This window comes from Aptenodytes forsteri, unplaced genomic scaffold (genome assembly GCF_000699145.1).
Source record: "Aptenodytes forsteri isolate BGI_AS27 unplaced genomic scaffold, ASM69914v1 Scaffold472, whole genome shotgun sequence".
In the NCBI taxonomy this organism is placed as follows: domain Eukaryota; kingdom Metazoa; phylum Chordata; class Aves; order Sphenisciformes; family Spheniscidae; genus Aptenodytes; species Aptenodytes forsteri.
The window spans coordinates 80890-93569 of record NW_008796038.1 but is presented as its reverse complement, the minus strand read 5'-3'; the positions used below and the strand labels follow the sequence as shown (position 1 = coordinate 93569).

At 59.4% G+C, this 12680-nt stretch overlaps 2 protein-coding genes across 2 annotated transcripts in view; one reads left to right on the top strand and one right to left on the bottom strand.

Moving 5' to 3' along the window:
- LOC103904102 (deleted in malignant brain tumors 1 protein-like) overlaps positions 1–6830 on the top strand; it is an 11527-nt gene extending 4697 nt beyond the window's left edge. The window contains 9 exon segments of the mRNA XM_019473696.1: positions 1–181; positions 1150–1479; positions 2620–2943; positions 3116–3475; positions 4052–4391; positions 4907–5250; positions 5500–5829; positions 6426–6542; positions 6688–6830. The exon segment at positions 1–181 is cut by the window's left edge and continues 25 nt beyond it. Coding sequence (XP_019329241.1) covers positions 1–181; positions 1150–1479; positions 2620–2943; positions 3116–3475; positions 4052–4391; positions 4907–5250; positions 5500–5829; positions 6426–6542; positions 6688–6830 — 2469 coding nt within the window.
- Positions 6831–9705: 2875 nt separating this feature from the next.
- Positions 9706–12504, bottom strand: LOC103904093 (zinc finger protein 883). Its single transcript, XM_009285449.2, has one exon. It carries the CDS (start codon positions 12502–12504, stop codon positions 10825–10827), a length of 1680 nt encoding a protein of 559 aa, XP_009283724.2. The 3' UTR covers positions 9706–10824.
- Positions 12505–12680: the final 176 nt, after the last annotated feature.

The following is a 12680-nucleotide window of genomic DNA, read 5'->3' as shown; positions in this document are numbered from 1 at the left end:
TTGGGCTGCGGGACAGCCATATCAGCCCCAGGTTTATCTGGGTTCGGGCAAGGATCTGGCCCCATCTGGCTAGATGGGGTGAGTTGCCTCGGGACAGAAGCCACTCTTGCTGAATGCCCGGTCAAGCCTTGGGGATACCATGCATGTAACCACGTGGAAGACGCCAGTGTTGTGTGCTCAGGTAATCCTCACCACATGCCTTCTCTGTAAGACAGACCAAGCCCCATCCTTCTGCAGGCTGGGAACAGTTTGGGAACAAGCTGGCCAGCAAATTGGCCAGATTGGTAGACATGACGTTAAAATAACAGTGTTCAGAGACATGGAAAAATATGCTACACTGGGAAAAAAGCCGCATGGCTTAAGACATGCCTCTGTGTCTGGTACCATTGGAGGTCTCCAAGACATTTTCATGGGGTGAAGCACCTGCACCCTTTGCGAGCGGTAGCTGGAGGGTGCATGGGTGCTGCTTGAGTGACAGCAGATGCAACTGCACCCTGCCACAGCTCAAGAGCAGGCAGAGCGACTTGCGCTGCTGGCACTGTAAAATGTCAGGGTGTGCAGATAAATGCAGAAAGATGCACTGGAACCAGCTGCTCTCATGTGATGCACCACTTTTGACCTAGCTTCTACCAGTCTAGCCTTGGCCTTAGAAGGTCGACCTCCACGGACAGGTCAATGTGGCAGTCAGAAGCAGCCAGGACAGGGACAACCAGAAAAAGATCCTTTGCCATTTCCTCTAGGGCACGAAGTGGCTAGAGCCCGGTGAATCTAGGTGATGCAGCCTGCAAAGCAAGGGGGAAGGGAAAGCACAGAGAAACACTGGGAAGGACTCTTGTGCATCCCTTCTTCCCAGCACGGTGTCCCTCAGGTGGAGACACGTGCGCTTTCTCCTGTCCCGACCTCTGAACCAGGATGCAACCGCCCTCAAGGTGCAACTGGTGGAAGGGATCTTCTGCAGCTCCTTCCACCCTGCAAAAAACCCCTGTGCTCGCTTTGCTGCAAGTCTCTGATAAAGGGCAAGGGACGTACAAGCTTGCTGCAGCAATGCCATCCAGAACTGCTGCAGGGATGTCCTGCCTTCTCCAGCCCAACAGGTGTTAAGCTGCACAAGCATATCCCTAATAATGCCCGTTTTTTGATATTTTTCAGGCTCGGGGATTGCCAGCATCCCCAGGCTTCGCCTGGTGGGTGGTTTGAGCGAGTGTGCCGGGAGGGTCGAGGTGTTTTATAACAACAAGTGGGGGACAGTCTGCGATGACAGCTGGGACCTGAGAGACGCGGCGGTGGTCTGCCGGCAGCTGGGCTGTGGGGTGGCCCTCTCGGCCCCCGGCTCAGCTCGGTTTGGGTGGGGAGCTGGCCCCATCTGGCTGGACGACGTGAGCTGCACAGGGGAGGAAACCGACTTCTCCAAGTGCCAAGCCAAGATGTGGGGCATCCACAACTGCCACCACGGGGAGGATGCTGGTGTGGTGTGCGCAGGTGAGAGCCAGGATAGGGCTGGCCAGAGGCAGAGCTCCTGCTGGTACCGAGGGGCAGGCAGCTGCCCCCCTTTGGAGGAGATGCTTTGTGGAGGGCTGGCATAGGAACTTCTTGCAGCTCTCACCCATGTATATCTCCTGGACCTTCACCTCAAGGCCAAGTGCAAGGTCCTACACCTGAGTCGAGGAAATCCCCACTATAAATGCAGGCTGGGGGATGAGGGGATTGAGAGCAGCCCTGCCGAGAAGGGCTTGGGGGTACTGGTGGATGAAAAGCTGCACATGAGCCAGCAATGTGCACTCGCAGCCCAGAAAGCCCGTATCCTGGGCTGCATCAAAAGCAGCATGGCCAGCAGGTCAAGGGAGGGGATTCTGCCCCTCTACTCCGCTCTGGTGAGACCCCACCTGGAGCACTGTGTCCAGCTCTGGAGCCTTCAGCACAGGAAAGACATGGACTTGTTGGAGCAGGTCCAGAGGAGGCCATGGAAATGGTCAGAGGATGGAACACCTCTCCTATGGAGAAAGGCTGAGAGAGTTGGGGTTGTTCAGCCTGGAGAAGAGAAGGCTCCAGGGAGCCCTTATTGCAGCCTTTCAATATATAAAGGGGGCTTATTAAGAAAGACCGAGACTTTTTACCAAGGCCTGTAGTGACAGGACAAGGGGCAATGGTTTTAAACTGAGTGTAAATTTAGATTGGACGTAAAGAAGAAATGTTTTATGATGAGGGTGGTGAGACACTGGAACAGGTTGCCCAGTGAAGTTGTGGATGCCCCATCACTGGAATTTTTCAAGGTCAGGTTGAATGGGGCTTTGAGAACCTGATCTAGTGGAAGATGTCCCTGCCCATGGCTGAAGGATCGGACTAGCTGGTCTTTAAAGGTCCCTTCCAACTCAAACCCTGCAGCCAGGCATCACGCCCAGGGTTTTGTCCCCCTCATAAAATGGCAGTGTCCGGCCACGTCAACCTCTTTTGTACTCAGTGCTACCAGTGCCCGAACGCTGGCCCTGCCCTGCTCCTCCCTGGAAGCACGTGGGATGCTGCAGGTGGAGGGTGGTCCAGGGATGCAGGCAGGGGGTGGTCCAGGGATGTGGGGGTGCCCTGCAACCACGTGTCTACCTATTTCCCTCTCCACAAAAGCAGGCAACTCCAGCTCAGCTGACCTACGGCTGGTGGATGGACCACACCGTTGCGCCGGGAGGGTGGAGGTGCTCAACGCCGGGCAGTGGGGGACGGTCTGCGATGATGGCTGGGACCTGAATGACGCGGCGGTGGTGTGCAGGCAGCTGGGCTGCGGCAGAGCTGAGGCAGCCCCCGGCCGGGCTCGCTTTGGGCAGGGGATGGGGCGCATCTGGCTGGATGACGTGGCCTGTGCTGGGAGCGAGGACGCCCTTGCCCAGTGCCGAGCCCATCCCTGGGGGCAGAGTAACTGCAACCATGGAGAAGATGCCAGTGTGGTGTGCTCAGGTACATCCTGGTCCTGCAACATGGGGTGTCCTGGGGGGCAAGGGGGGGGGTCCATCCTGCATCTCACTGCCTCTGGGGTGATGCTGCAGTGGGATGGTCAAGCCCTTCCTGGGGTGGGGAGTCCTTTCGCCCCAGCCCCGGACATTGCTACTGGCACCATGTGTGTCCCCAGCCCACTGTGACATTTCTATGGTGCTTCCAGACGCTGGTGCAACCAACACATCGACTGTCCGGCTTGTGGATGGCCCGCATCGCTGTGCCGGGAGGGTGGAGGTCTTTCACAACCAGCAATGGGGGACGGTCTGTGACAACGGCTGGGACCTGAGCGACGCAGTGGTGGTCTGCTGGCAGCTGGGCTGCGGGGTGGCTGTCGCGGCCCCAGCAGGGGCTTCCTTCGGGAGGGGGCTGGATCCCATCTGGCTGGATAGGGTCGCCTGCGTTGGGGGGGAGAAAGCCCTCGTGCAGTGTCGGGCCAGGCCCTGGGGAATCAACAGCTGCACCCACGAAGAGGATGCCGGTGTGGTCTGCTCAGGTGATGCTCATTCCTGTGGGGTCCTAAAAGGACAGCTTGGAGCTGCCCCCCCCTGCCCCGCAAAAAGTGCCTTTTCCTCTCCAACCCGACCTCAGGAGCATTGGCTGCAGGAAGATTTCAAGGGCATGGGGGCTCATCCCCTTGGCAGATGGTGTTGGCCCCCGTCCCCACACCACAGTAGCCTGTGGAGCTGCCCCGATCCAACTGCCCTTGGCATAGCTGAGCAGGGAAAGGGGGGAAAAAGGACGTTGATGCCCAGTTTGGGATGCGGGCTGCACCGAGACTCTGCTGGGTCCCAGCGAGGCTCCAAGAAAAGGGATTTATTTCTCCCCTTCCCCATCAGGGACCTAGTCGGGAGGCCAAATGTAGGTGCCTGGTGGTGCTTATGAAGCCCCAAGGGCCATGCCTGCCTGCACATCTCTGCAGGCAGGGCTCAGACCAGGATCTGTTCTCCCATCTCACCATGGGTGGGAAGCTGCCCTAGGTTTGCACCCTGGCCGCTGCCACCAGAAAGTCTGCCCTGGACACGTGGTCCTCTTGTCCTCAACGCTGCATCGCCTGCTTCTATGCCTGCAGACCTGGCCAGGGCAGAGGTGGCAGAGGTCCGCCTTGCAGAAGGACCGAACCGCTGCGGCGGGAGGGTGGAGGTGCTCCACGCCGGGCAGTGGGGGACGGTCTGCGACGACAGCTGGGACCTGAATGACGCGGCGGTGGTGTGCAGGCAGCTGGGCTGCGGCAGAGCTGAGGCAGCCCCTGGCCGGGCTTACTTCGGGCAGGGGACAGGGCACATCTGGCTGGATGACATGAGCTGCACGGGGAGCGAGGACAACCTCGCCCAGTGCCAAGCCCATCCCTGGGGACAGAGTAACTGCCACCATGGAGAAGATGCTGGTGTGGTGTGCTCAGGTACATCCCAGTCCTGTGATACAGGGCATGGGGTGGGGGGATGGGAGGGTCTATCCTGCATCTGGCTGCCTCCGGGGTGATGCTAGCTCTGGAAAGGCGTACTTTTTGGGGAAGGGGGCTGGCAAAGGGTTGTAACCTCTTTTTGGCCAGGCTTCTCCCCAACCAGCAATGGGTTCCCACCCCATTCATAACCAAAAATCTCATTGAAACCTCCATCCTCCCTCCTCGTGGCGAGCCAAGCCCTGTCTTGAGGGGACTACCCGACCCCAAATCCCCAGCTTGGTCTCCATTGCCTGGTCCACACGCTTGCATGGAGGAGACACCACCATCTTAGAGTATGAAGGTGCAACTGAGGTCCATCCCTAAGGCCACGCTCCTCTGGAAGGATTGGGGGGGGGGTGCATCCCTTGCTGGTGGGGGACCAAAACGACTTTGTATTTGCACTCTGGCTTCTGGTTGGGGATTTTTTTTTTTTTTTTTTTTTTTGGCGATGTGGTGGGTGCCCTGTTCTCCTTTCCTAAACAGCTTTCTCCTGGCAGATGCCAATGTCACAGAGGAGGTGCAGGTCCGCTTGGCCAATGGCCCGAACCGCTGTGCCGGGAGAGTGGAGGTGCTTCATGGACAGCGGTGGGGGACCATCTGCGATGACAGCTGGGATTTGAAGGATGCCAAGGTGGTCTGCCAGCAGCTGGGCTGTGGGACGGCCGTGTCGGTCCCAGACCAAGCTCACTTCGGGCATGGGTTGGACCCCATCTGGCTGGATGACGTGGAGTGCACTGGCATGGAGACCACCTTCTCCCAGTGCAGCCTTAGCAGCTGGGGACTCCATAACTGCAACCACAACGAAGATGCGGGAGTTGTGTGCTCAGGTGGTCCCCAGGGGGAATGCTCAGTTGCCCCAAAAAGGGTTTTATGTGGGACTGGGAGGCTGGCAGCACTGGTGGGACATCAGTGATGGGAATGACCTTGCAAGGGAGCTGGGAGGGGGAATTGTGCAGCAGGTACAGCTGGCACATGGCATGTATGCCCATCCTTGCACACATGTGCACCTTGCACGCCCCTCTTCATCTGCCTGCTGTGTCAGAGGGGCCATCTCACCCCTTTGCTCCTTCTTGCAGGCACAGACCCCTTGCAGGTGCGGGTGCAGGACGGCCCCGGTCCCTGCGCGGGGCGGGTGGAGGTGCTCTACAACGCTACCTGGCATGGGGTGTGCGGCAGCAGATGGAGCTTGCTGGAAGCTGGGGTGGTCTGCAGGCAGCTGGGCTGTGGGCCAGCCCAGTCAGCACCCGTTGGAGCCCAACTCAGGCAGGGGGACGGCCGTGCCTTGCTGGAGGGGCTGAGCTGCCAGGGGACCGAGTCATTGCTCCTGGAGTGCCAGCACAGAGAGACAGGGCTTGGGCCGTGCAGGCAGGGCTCGGCAGCTGGCGTGGTGTGCACAAAGCCGAAGGGTGAGCACTGGGATCCTCCATGGTGTCTGTGCTGGGTAGGGGGGACAGGTCCCAAGGCGAGGAGAAAGGTGGCACATGTTCATCCCAGCAAGCTCTTGAGGGCCTTTCCTGGGAGATGCACCTTGTTTTCCACCACCCTTGGGAGCATCGCAGATGCTTTTCTGACCCCAAAACACACTCATCCCTCCCATTTCTTCTTGGACCCCAAATTTCCTTATCCCGCCCCAAACCCTCTGGGCTCCCTCCAGGACCAGCCCCCATTTCTCAGATAGGTTGTGGTAGAGCCGGGACAACTTTGAAGGATGGAGGAGGGTCAGAAATAGACCTATGTGAGATGTAGCACCCCAAATCCAAAGGGGACAATGCACCGGAGAGCTGATGCAGGTTTTAAGAGCAGCAGGAACACGAAAGGTCACTCTGACCCCTCCATCCCATCATCCACCCAGGGAAAGCCTAATTAAGGAAAGCCCATCTCCGCCACCAGCTGAGCCGCTGGGGGAGGGGGCCAGGCCACGTTCAGCGTTAGGTTTTCTTGCACACTGTTACTGGCCTTGGCTGGAAATGGGATCCCGAGTCCGCTCTCCCCCCAACCCCAGGTGCTACACCATCCTGCTCGGTGCTGATAGCGCTGCTGGCCCTGGTGATGCTGCTGAGCGGGGTCCTGCTGTGGCTCAACCTGAAGAGGAGGTGCATGGCAGCAGCCCAGGCTGGAGGTGACAGTCCCATCCCTGTGTATCCCCACCCCCAACTCACAGTCCCCACTTCAGCCACCCCGAAACCCAGGGGGGTGCAGAGACGGGGGTCAGCTCAGTGGCTGCCAGAGCCCCGTGAGAGCCCAGTGTCCCCTCCATCTCACAGCCCACCAGCACCCTGGGGACCAGAACACTTCAGCGACGTCCTTCCGGCCCGTGGGGGCCATCTACCTCCCCACCAAGGCAGAAGCCCCCGAGGATGCCGACACCGAGATGACACAGCTCATGAAGGAAGACGCTGCCCCGTGATGCCAGCCCCCCGCAAGCTCATGCCCCAGGGGTTGCACCAGGCTCCCGCTGCCCCCCACTTTTCCCTAATCTGCTTTTCCAAAGACTGCAAAGAAGGAGCTGACGGACGGGACATTTCAAAACCAGCCGGTACCAATGACTTACATCAGGAGCCCCGAAATAGCTGGCCAAGGGGGATCTCCCAGTCTGGTGACGTTTATTTAACCTGCCCTGGCACCCTCTGGGCAGCCCCTGCGGCTCAGGAGCCTGATGAACCTGGCGGCTGGCGCAAGGCTGAGCTAAAGGAGCAGAGGAGCAGAAGGAAGGGTGCAAGTGAATTAAAACGGGGTCCCCAACCCTCCAGGCATTGACGGCTCTGAGTGCTGGGGGCGGGGGGACATGAGCTGTTTTTGTGCTCCTCTGCCATGGCTTCCCCCAGACCTTGGATGGAGGCAAGTCCCCCCATTTCTTGACCAACCCAGGTGCCAGAGCTGGAAAGCGCTTTACCCCACAACCCCGAATATTCAGCCATCCTCCCTGAGTGCATTTTGGGGCAGTCACAGAACCCCATTTTCCTTGCCTCGTGCCCCCAACCTGTGACCATCCCTTGGGGACCCAACCGTGGGGAACTTCCCTGCTGAGGTTCATGAGGGCACAAGACATGCTATCGCCTGGTAGCTCACGGTTCTCCACTAACCCTAAAAGCAACCCAATACAGAGGGACCCCGCTCTCAGCCTCGCCCTGGGGTCCATCAGGCTCACAAAATGAGGACTGTGCCCCCAAAGCACCCGGGATGATGGGAGGGAGGCCAGAAGACCCAACAAGCAGTGGTTCCAACAGCAGAAGATGGTGTCTCCCAAGGCAACTGATGCCTTCCTTGCCAGAAGGAAACACACGTACATTGTGCCTGGTCCTCTCTCCACCTTCCCCAGAGATGAACAACATCCCAAAACTGGGAAAGGCACAGAACCAAAGGTTTCTCCATGTTTCTCCTTTTTCCTGTGACGTTTCAGAGGGGCTGGAGAGCAAGGTCCCAAAATTAGGAGTAAAATCAGAGTCAGGGCTGTTTGGGGTCCATCACATCCAGAAATAAACTGAAAGCCCTCCATGCAAGCCCCTGTGCTCCTCACCCCAGGTGAATCTGTCCCCTAGATCCTGCCCGGGAAGCTCCAGGAGCTCATCAGGTGCTGGAGAAAACATCTCATGATGGATTGGAAAAGCTGGGCAGCGCCAGCATGAGATCACCCCTGCCCAGGCCATGGCTGAGAGGGGAGCAGGGGGTCTGCAGGATATCCAAGCAGCACAAAAACTGAATTTCCTCCGGCAGCGAGGCCATCTCTTTCCTTGCCAACTACCAAGCTGGTGTTGGCCATAAGGTCATTGCTTGGTGACCTTATGCATTGCTTGGTGACCACCATTGCTTGGTGATCACACAACGCATGATCCCAGCACATGAGAATAGCCTTAAGTCCGAGACGGGCATCTCTGGGAGCAGGCCCCTGGGGGCTTGAACCACCAGAGATGGTCCTCTTCCCCCATCTGAAATGCAGCAGATCAGGAAGGTAAAACTGCCTTTGGCCTCCAGGATGCCAAAGGCTGGAGATCCCACAGGACAGAATGCCCATCAAAGGTTGGGGCTTGTCCAACCATGAGAGCACACAGTCTAGCTACCACCTACCTAGTGCCAACTGAGATGCCCTCAATCACCCCAGACACTCATAGCGGGGGTAGCATATAGGACAGAGGGACTATAAGAGATACAAGCTTTCCTGGAAGAGGAGCTGAAGGCCAGCTGGGTACCCCAGATCATCTCTGATGGCCTCAGCAGTTGAATGCAAACTCAGATTGCCATCAACCATTTGGAGCGCTTGATTGGGCTGCTCCTACACAGGCAACATGCATCACTGGAGGTGCCTTCAGGTGTGTGAGACACCCAAAGAGGCAAAAATGTGACATGGAAGAGACCTGAAGTGATGTAAATGACACTACGTAGGCAGCCACCTCCTGCCACCAGTGTCATCAGGTGTCCTCCAAATCCCATGTCCCCAAGTTTTTCCTCTTTTAGAAGAATCCCCCGCCTCTGCTCAGGACCACAGGTTAAAGGAGAGGGTGAGTTTGGGTGGGATATGGCCTAAGGGGAACTGCCTCTGCTCTGGGGTTGGGGTGAAGAGGCCCCCACCACTACAACATGCATCATGTAGGTGCTTCATGGCCAATACAACACCTCCAGGATCTCACTACGCCTTAAAGGGTGAAGGACCACCGTCACCACAGGCAGTCTGTTCCCAGGGCTGCAGGTGCAACCTCCCTTCCCTGGAGACACGTGGACACAGCAGATCCCAGGATGGGAACCTGTTGAGATGTGTCCACCACTGGTTGGGCTACAGAGGACAGATGCTCAGAGACAGGCTCAATCCCCAAGCCAAATCACAACCTCACAACCCGCAGCCAGGAACAGCATTTGGAAGAGGCCAGAGCTGCCCCAGTGCTGTCTCAAGGGCTGAAATGGGAGGAAGTTGGGAAGCTATGGGGCAGGGGAGAAGACCAACATGACCAGGAGGCCCCCAGCCATCTTTGCAGGGGGATCCACCAGCCCAAATCCCAAACGCATCTCGCTGGCCCATCTCGCGCCCAGCTTCTGCAGGGTAGAGGTTTGGCGGTGCTGCGTAAGATCTGCCTTGCACCCAGGATTTGGTGGGTCTCTTCTTACCATGTCTGCCAGCAACACGTGCCAGGTGACCTCCCACTCACGACTGAAGGACACTGGGAGAAGGTACTGGTGGGAAGGAGAGGAGACCAGCAAGGACTGTACCAGCACCAAAAGCCCATGTCAAGACCCAGCTCGACACGGCTGCGAGCTGGAGGAGGCGATGAGACAGAGCCGTCGTTAAATAACCATCCTGTAATTAGTGTGCAGAGCGCTGAGGAGCGCGCGCATCCCACCCCCCTGTTCCCAGCGCTACAGGGACTGTACGAAAAGGGGGGACGGGGTGGGACCTGGGATCTCCAGGAGTCCGAGGGACAGCACAAGGGCACCAGTGTGGGCAAGGACAGGGCTCCTGTCTTGCCCTTGCGAGCAAAGGTCTGTGTGCCACTCTCTGCCCAGCAGCCATCAGCCAAGGGGGGACAAATCCAGGCTCCGGCGGCAGTGCAGGAGTAGCTCCAGGAAGCAAGAGAGGAGGAGGATGCTGCAGAGGGATGGTTGTGTCTCGCTTGCCCGTACCCCATCCAGGTTCCTGCCTGGAAAGTCCCAGGAGCGGTTGGAGGACTTACAGCATGGGGCGTCACTTGCTGAGGCTCCCAAAGCGGACGGCAGCAGCGTGTGTCCCCCCTTTCTTCTGCTCCCTACCAGCCCCACCAGCGCCCTGGGGCAGAGAAAAAGGAGGTGATTCACCAAGTCATTAGCAGCAGCATGAGATATGGACGGGACACTTGAACCCCAAAAGGCTTCAGGGGGAAAGGGAGGTGCCCACTCTTAGCTCTTCCCCGTAATCCTTTCCACTGCCCGTACCATCATCGTATCTCCCTCTCAAAAACCAGGCAGGTCTGTCCCCTCCTGCAGGCAACAGCGTGCCCCAACTCCCTGGGAGCCCACAGCCCAGGCTGAGCCATGCTCACTGGGATGACTGGGGAGGGGGTCTTTGGATGACTTAAGGGGGGGTCTCAGCCCTCCTCCCCATATGAGGGCAAAGAATAGGGCTCCTGCCTGCCCACCGGCAGTGTGCCACGAGCCACAGCATGCCTGCCAGGAGCTTGCAGCCACCCCAGTCCACAGGCTTGGGGAAGGTCCTGCTGGGATCACTCCCCATGGAGGGAGGAGGAGAGCACGGTGCAGGTCTAGATTCAGCGAAGAGCTGGAGCTCAGGAGAAGCGCAACAGCTTTTCGGGGGTCTGCGCCGGTCCTCAGGCACACGTACGGGGTCCCCCAGCCTGGGGCTCGTCTGCTGTCGGTGGCGGCATGCTTATGGCCGCCGTGGCCTGGCAACACTGTGGCTGCGCTCACCGCGCCGGGGCTCAGCTGTCGCGGTGCACGCGCTGGTGCTGCAGCAGGTTGGAGGGGTGAGCGAAGCCCTTGTCGCAGACACTGCACTTGTAGGGGGTCTCGCCCGTGTGCACCTTCTCATGCACGGCCAGATAGGCCAGGTCCTTGAAGAACTTGTGGCAGAAGCTGCACTTGTAGGGCCGCTCCTGGCTGTGCACGCGGTGGTGCTGGAGGAGCAAGGAGGGCCGGGCGAAGGCCTTCCCGCACACCTCGCACTTGTAAGGGCGTTCCCCTGTGTGCGCCCGCTCATGGATCACCAGGTAGGATGACTGCTTGAAGGCCTTCCCGCAGGTTTTGCAGACGAAGGGGCGCTCGCCGGTGTGCACCCGCTCATGGGAGGAGAGGGCATTGGATTGCTTGAAGCCCTTGCCACAGAGTGGGCAGACGAAGGGGCGGTCACCCGTGTGCACCCGCTCGTGCACCCTGAGGCTGTGCGTGTAGGTGAACTTTTTACCACAGACCCCGCAGACATGGGGTTTGTCGTCGCAGTGCTGGCGCTGGTGGAGGAGGAGGGCGTTGGAGGTGGGGAAGTCCTTCCCGCAGTCGGCGCACTTGAAGGGCTTCTCGGCGCAGTGGGTGAGCGCGTGGCGCTGCAGCTCGTAAGGGGTCTTGAAGCTCTTGGCGCAGCGGGGGCAGCGGAAGGGACGCTCGCCGCTGTGGATGCGCCGGTGCTCTTGGAGGTTGGAGGAGCGCTTGAAGCGCTTGCCGCAGAGCTCACAGCGGAAGGGTCGCTCCTCCGTGTGGACCAGCTGGTGGCTTTTGAAGTCCGAGTGGCGCTTGAAGGAGGCCTGACAGAGGTCGCAGCGAAAGGGACGGTCCTCGTTGTGTACCACCTCATGGCTGAAGAGCTCCCAGGCCCGCTTGAAGGCCTTCTCACAGACGCCGCACTGGAAGGGCTTCTCGTCCACGATCACCTCGCGAATCTCCAGCTCGCCGACGCCGCTCGCTCCCCGCTTTGGGTGCGCCGGCAGCCCCACTGCCACCTCCTCCAGTTCGCCCACTGCACTCCCCAGCACCAGCTTGGCGGTGGAGTAGATGCCATGCTCGTCAATCAGCTGTACAAAGTTCGGCTTGGGACGGGCATCGTTGGAAAGGGGCAGCTCAGGGGAACAGGACCGAGACCGTCTCTCCTCCTGCTCTTCCTCACTGCTCCGTGGTGCCTCCTCCAGCCCGTTCTCCATCTCCTTCTGTCTGAAGTCACCCGTCCGGCCCCAGATCAACTGTAGCCTCTTCCCCCGGGAGGGTCCCGGCTCCTCGGCACTCTCCCCACATCCCGGGGATGTGGGGGCCTGGCTTGTCTCAGGCTTCAGGCACAGCCGGTGCTTCTGCTGGCATGGCCGCAGCTCCTCTGGTGCCTGGTTGCACAGGGAAGCCCCCTCATCCTCACCAGTCTTCTGGTAGGGCCTGCCTGCACCCCAAGGTGTGAGAGAGCCCTGCCCGCGGCAGCACTGTCCTGAGTGGCACAGAGAAGCTTGCCCCAGCCGCTCCGGGGAGCCTTCCCCCGGCTCTTCTCTTGGCTGCACCCTGGCTGCATCCTCCTCCTGAGCCTCCTCCTGCTCTTCTTCACCTTCAGGCCCATCTCCTTCGGAAAGGGGGGAGAGCCTCTGGGAAAAGGGGGGCTCGCAGGCTGGAGGACCCAGCTGCCCTTCCATGGCAGCCCCTGCAAAAATGAGAAAGGAGAGAGTGTGAGAGGGACGATGGGCTGGGGGCAGGACCATGAGGGAGGGGGTGTGAAGATGAAGACGTGGGTGGCAGCAGCGCAGAGGGAGGCCAGAGAGGTATGCAGATATATATGGGGGCGGGGAGACGGCAGAGAAAGAGGCGGGGG

What these genes read in the sequence shown, in the direction of transcription:
- LOC103904093 (XM_009285449.2), bottom strand. Translation starts at nt 12,504, where the DNA reads ATGGAAGGGCAGCTGGGTCCTCCAGCCTGCGAGCCCCCCTTTTCCCAG.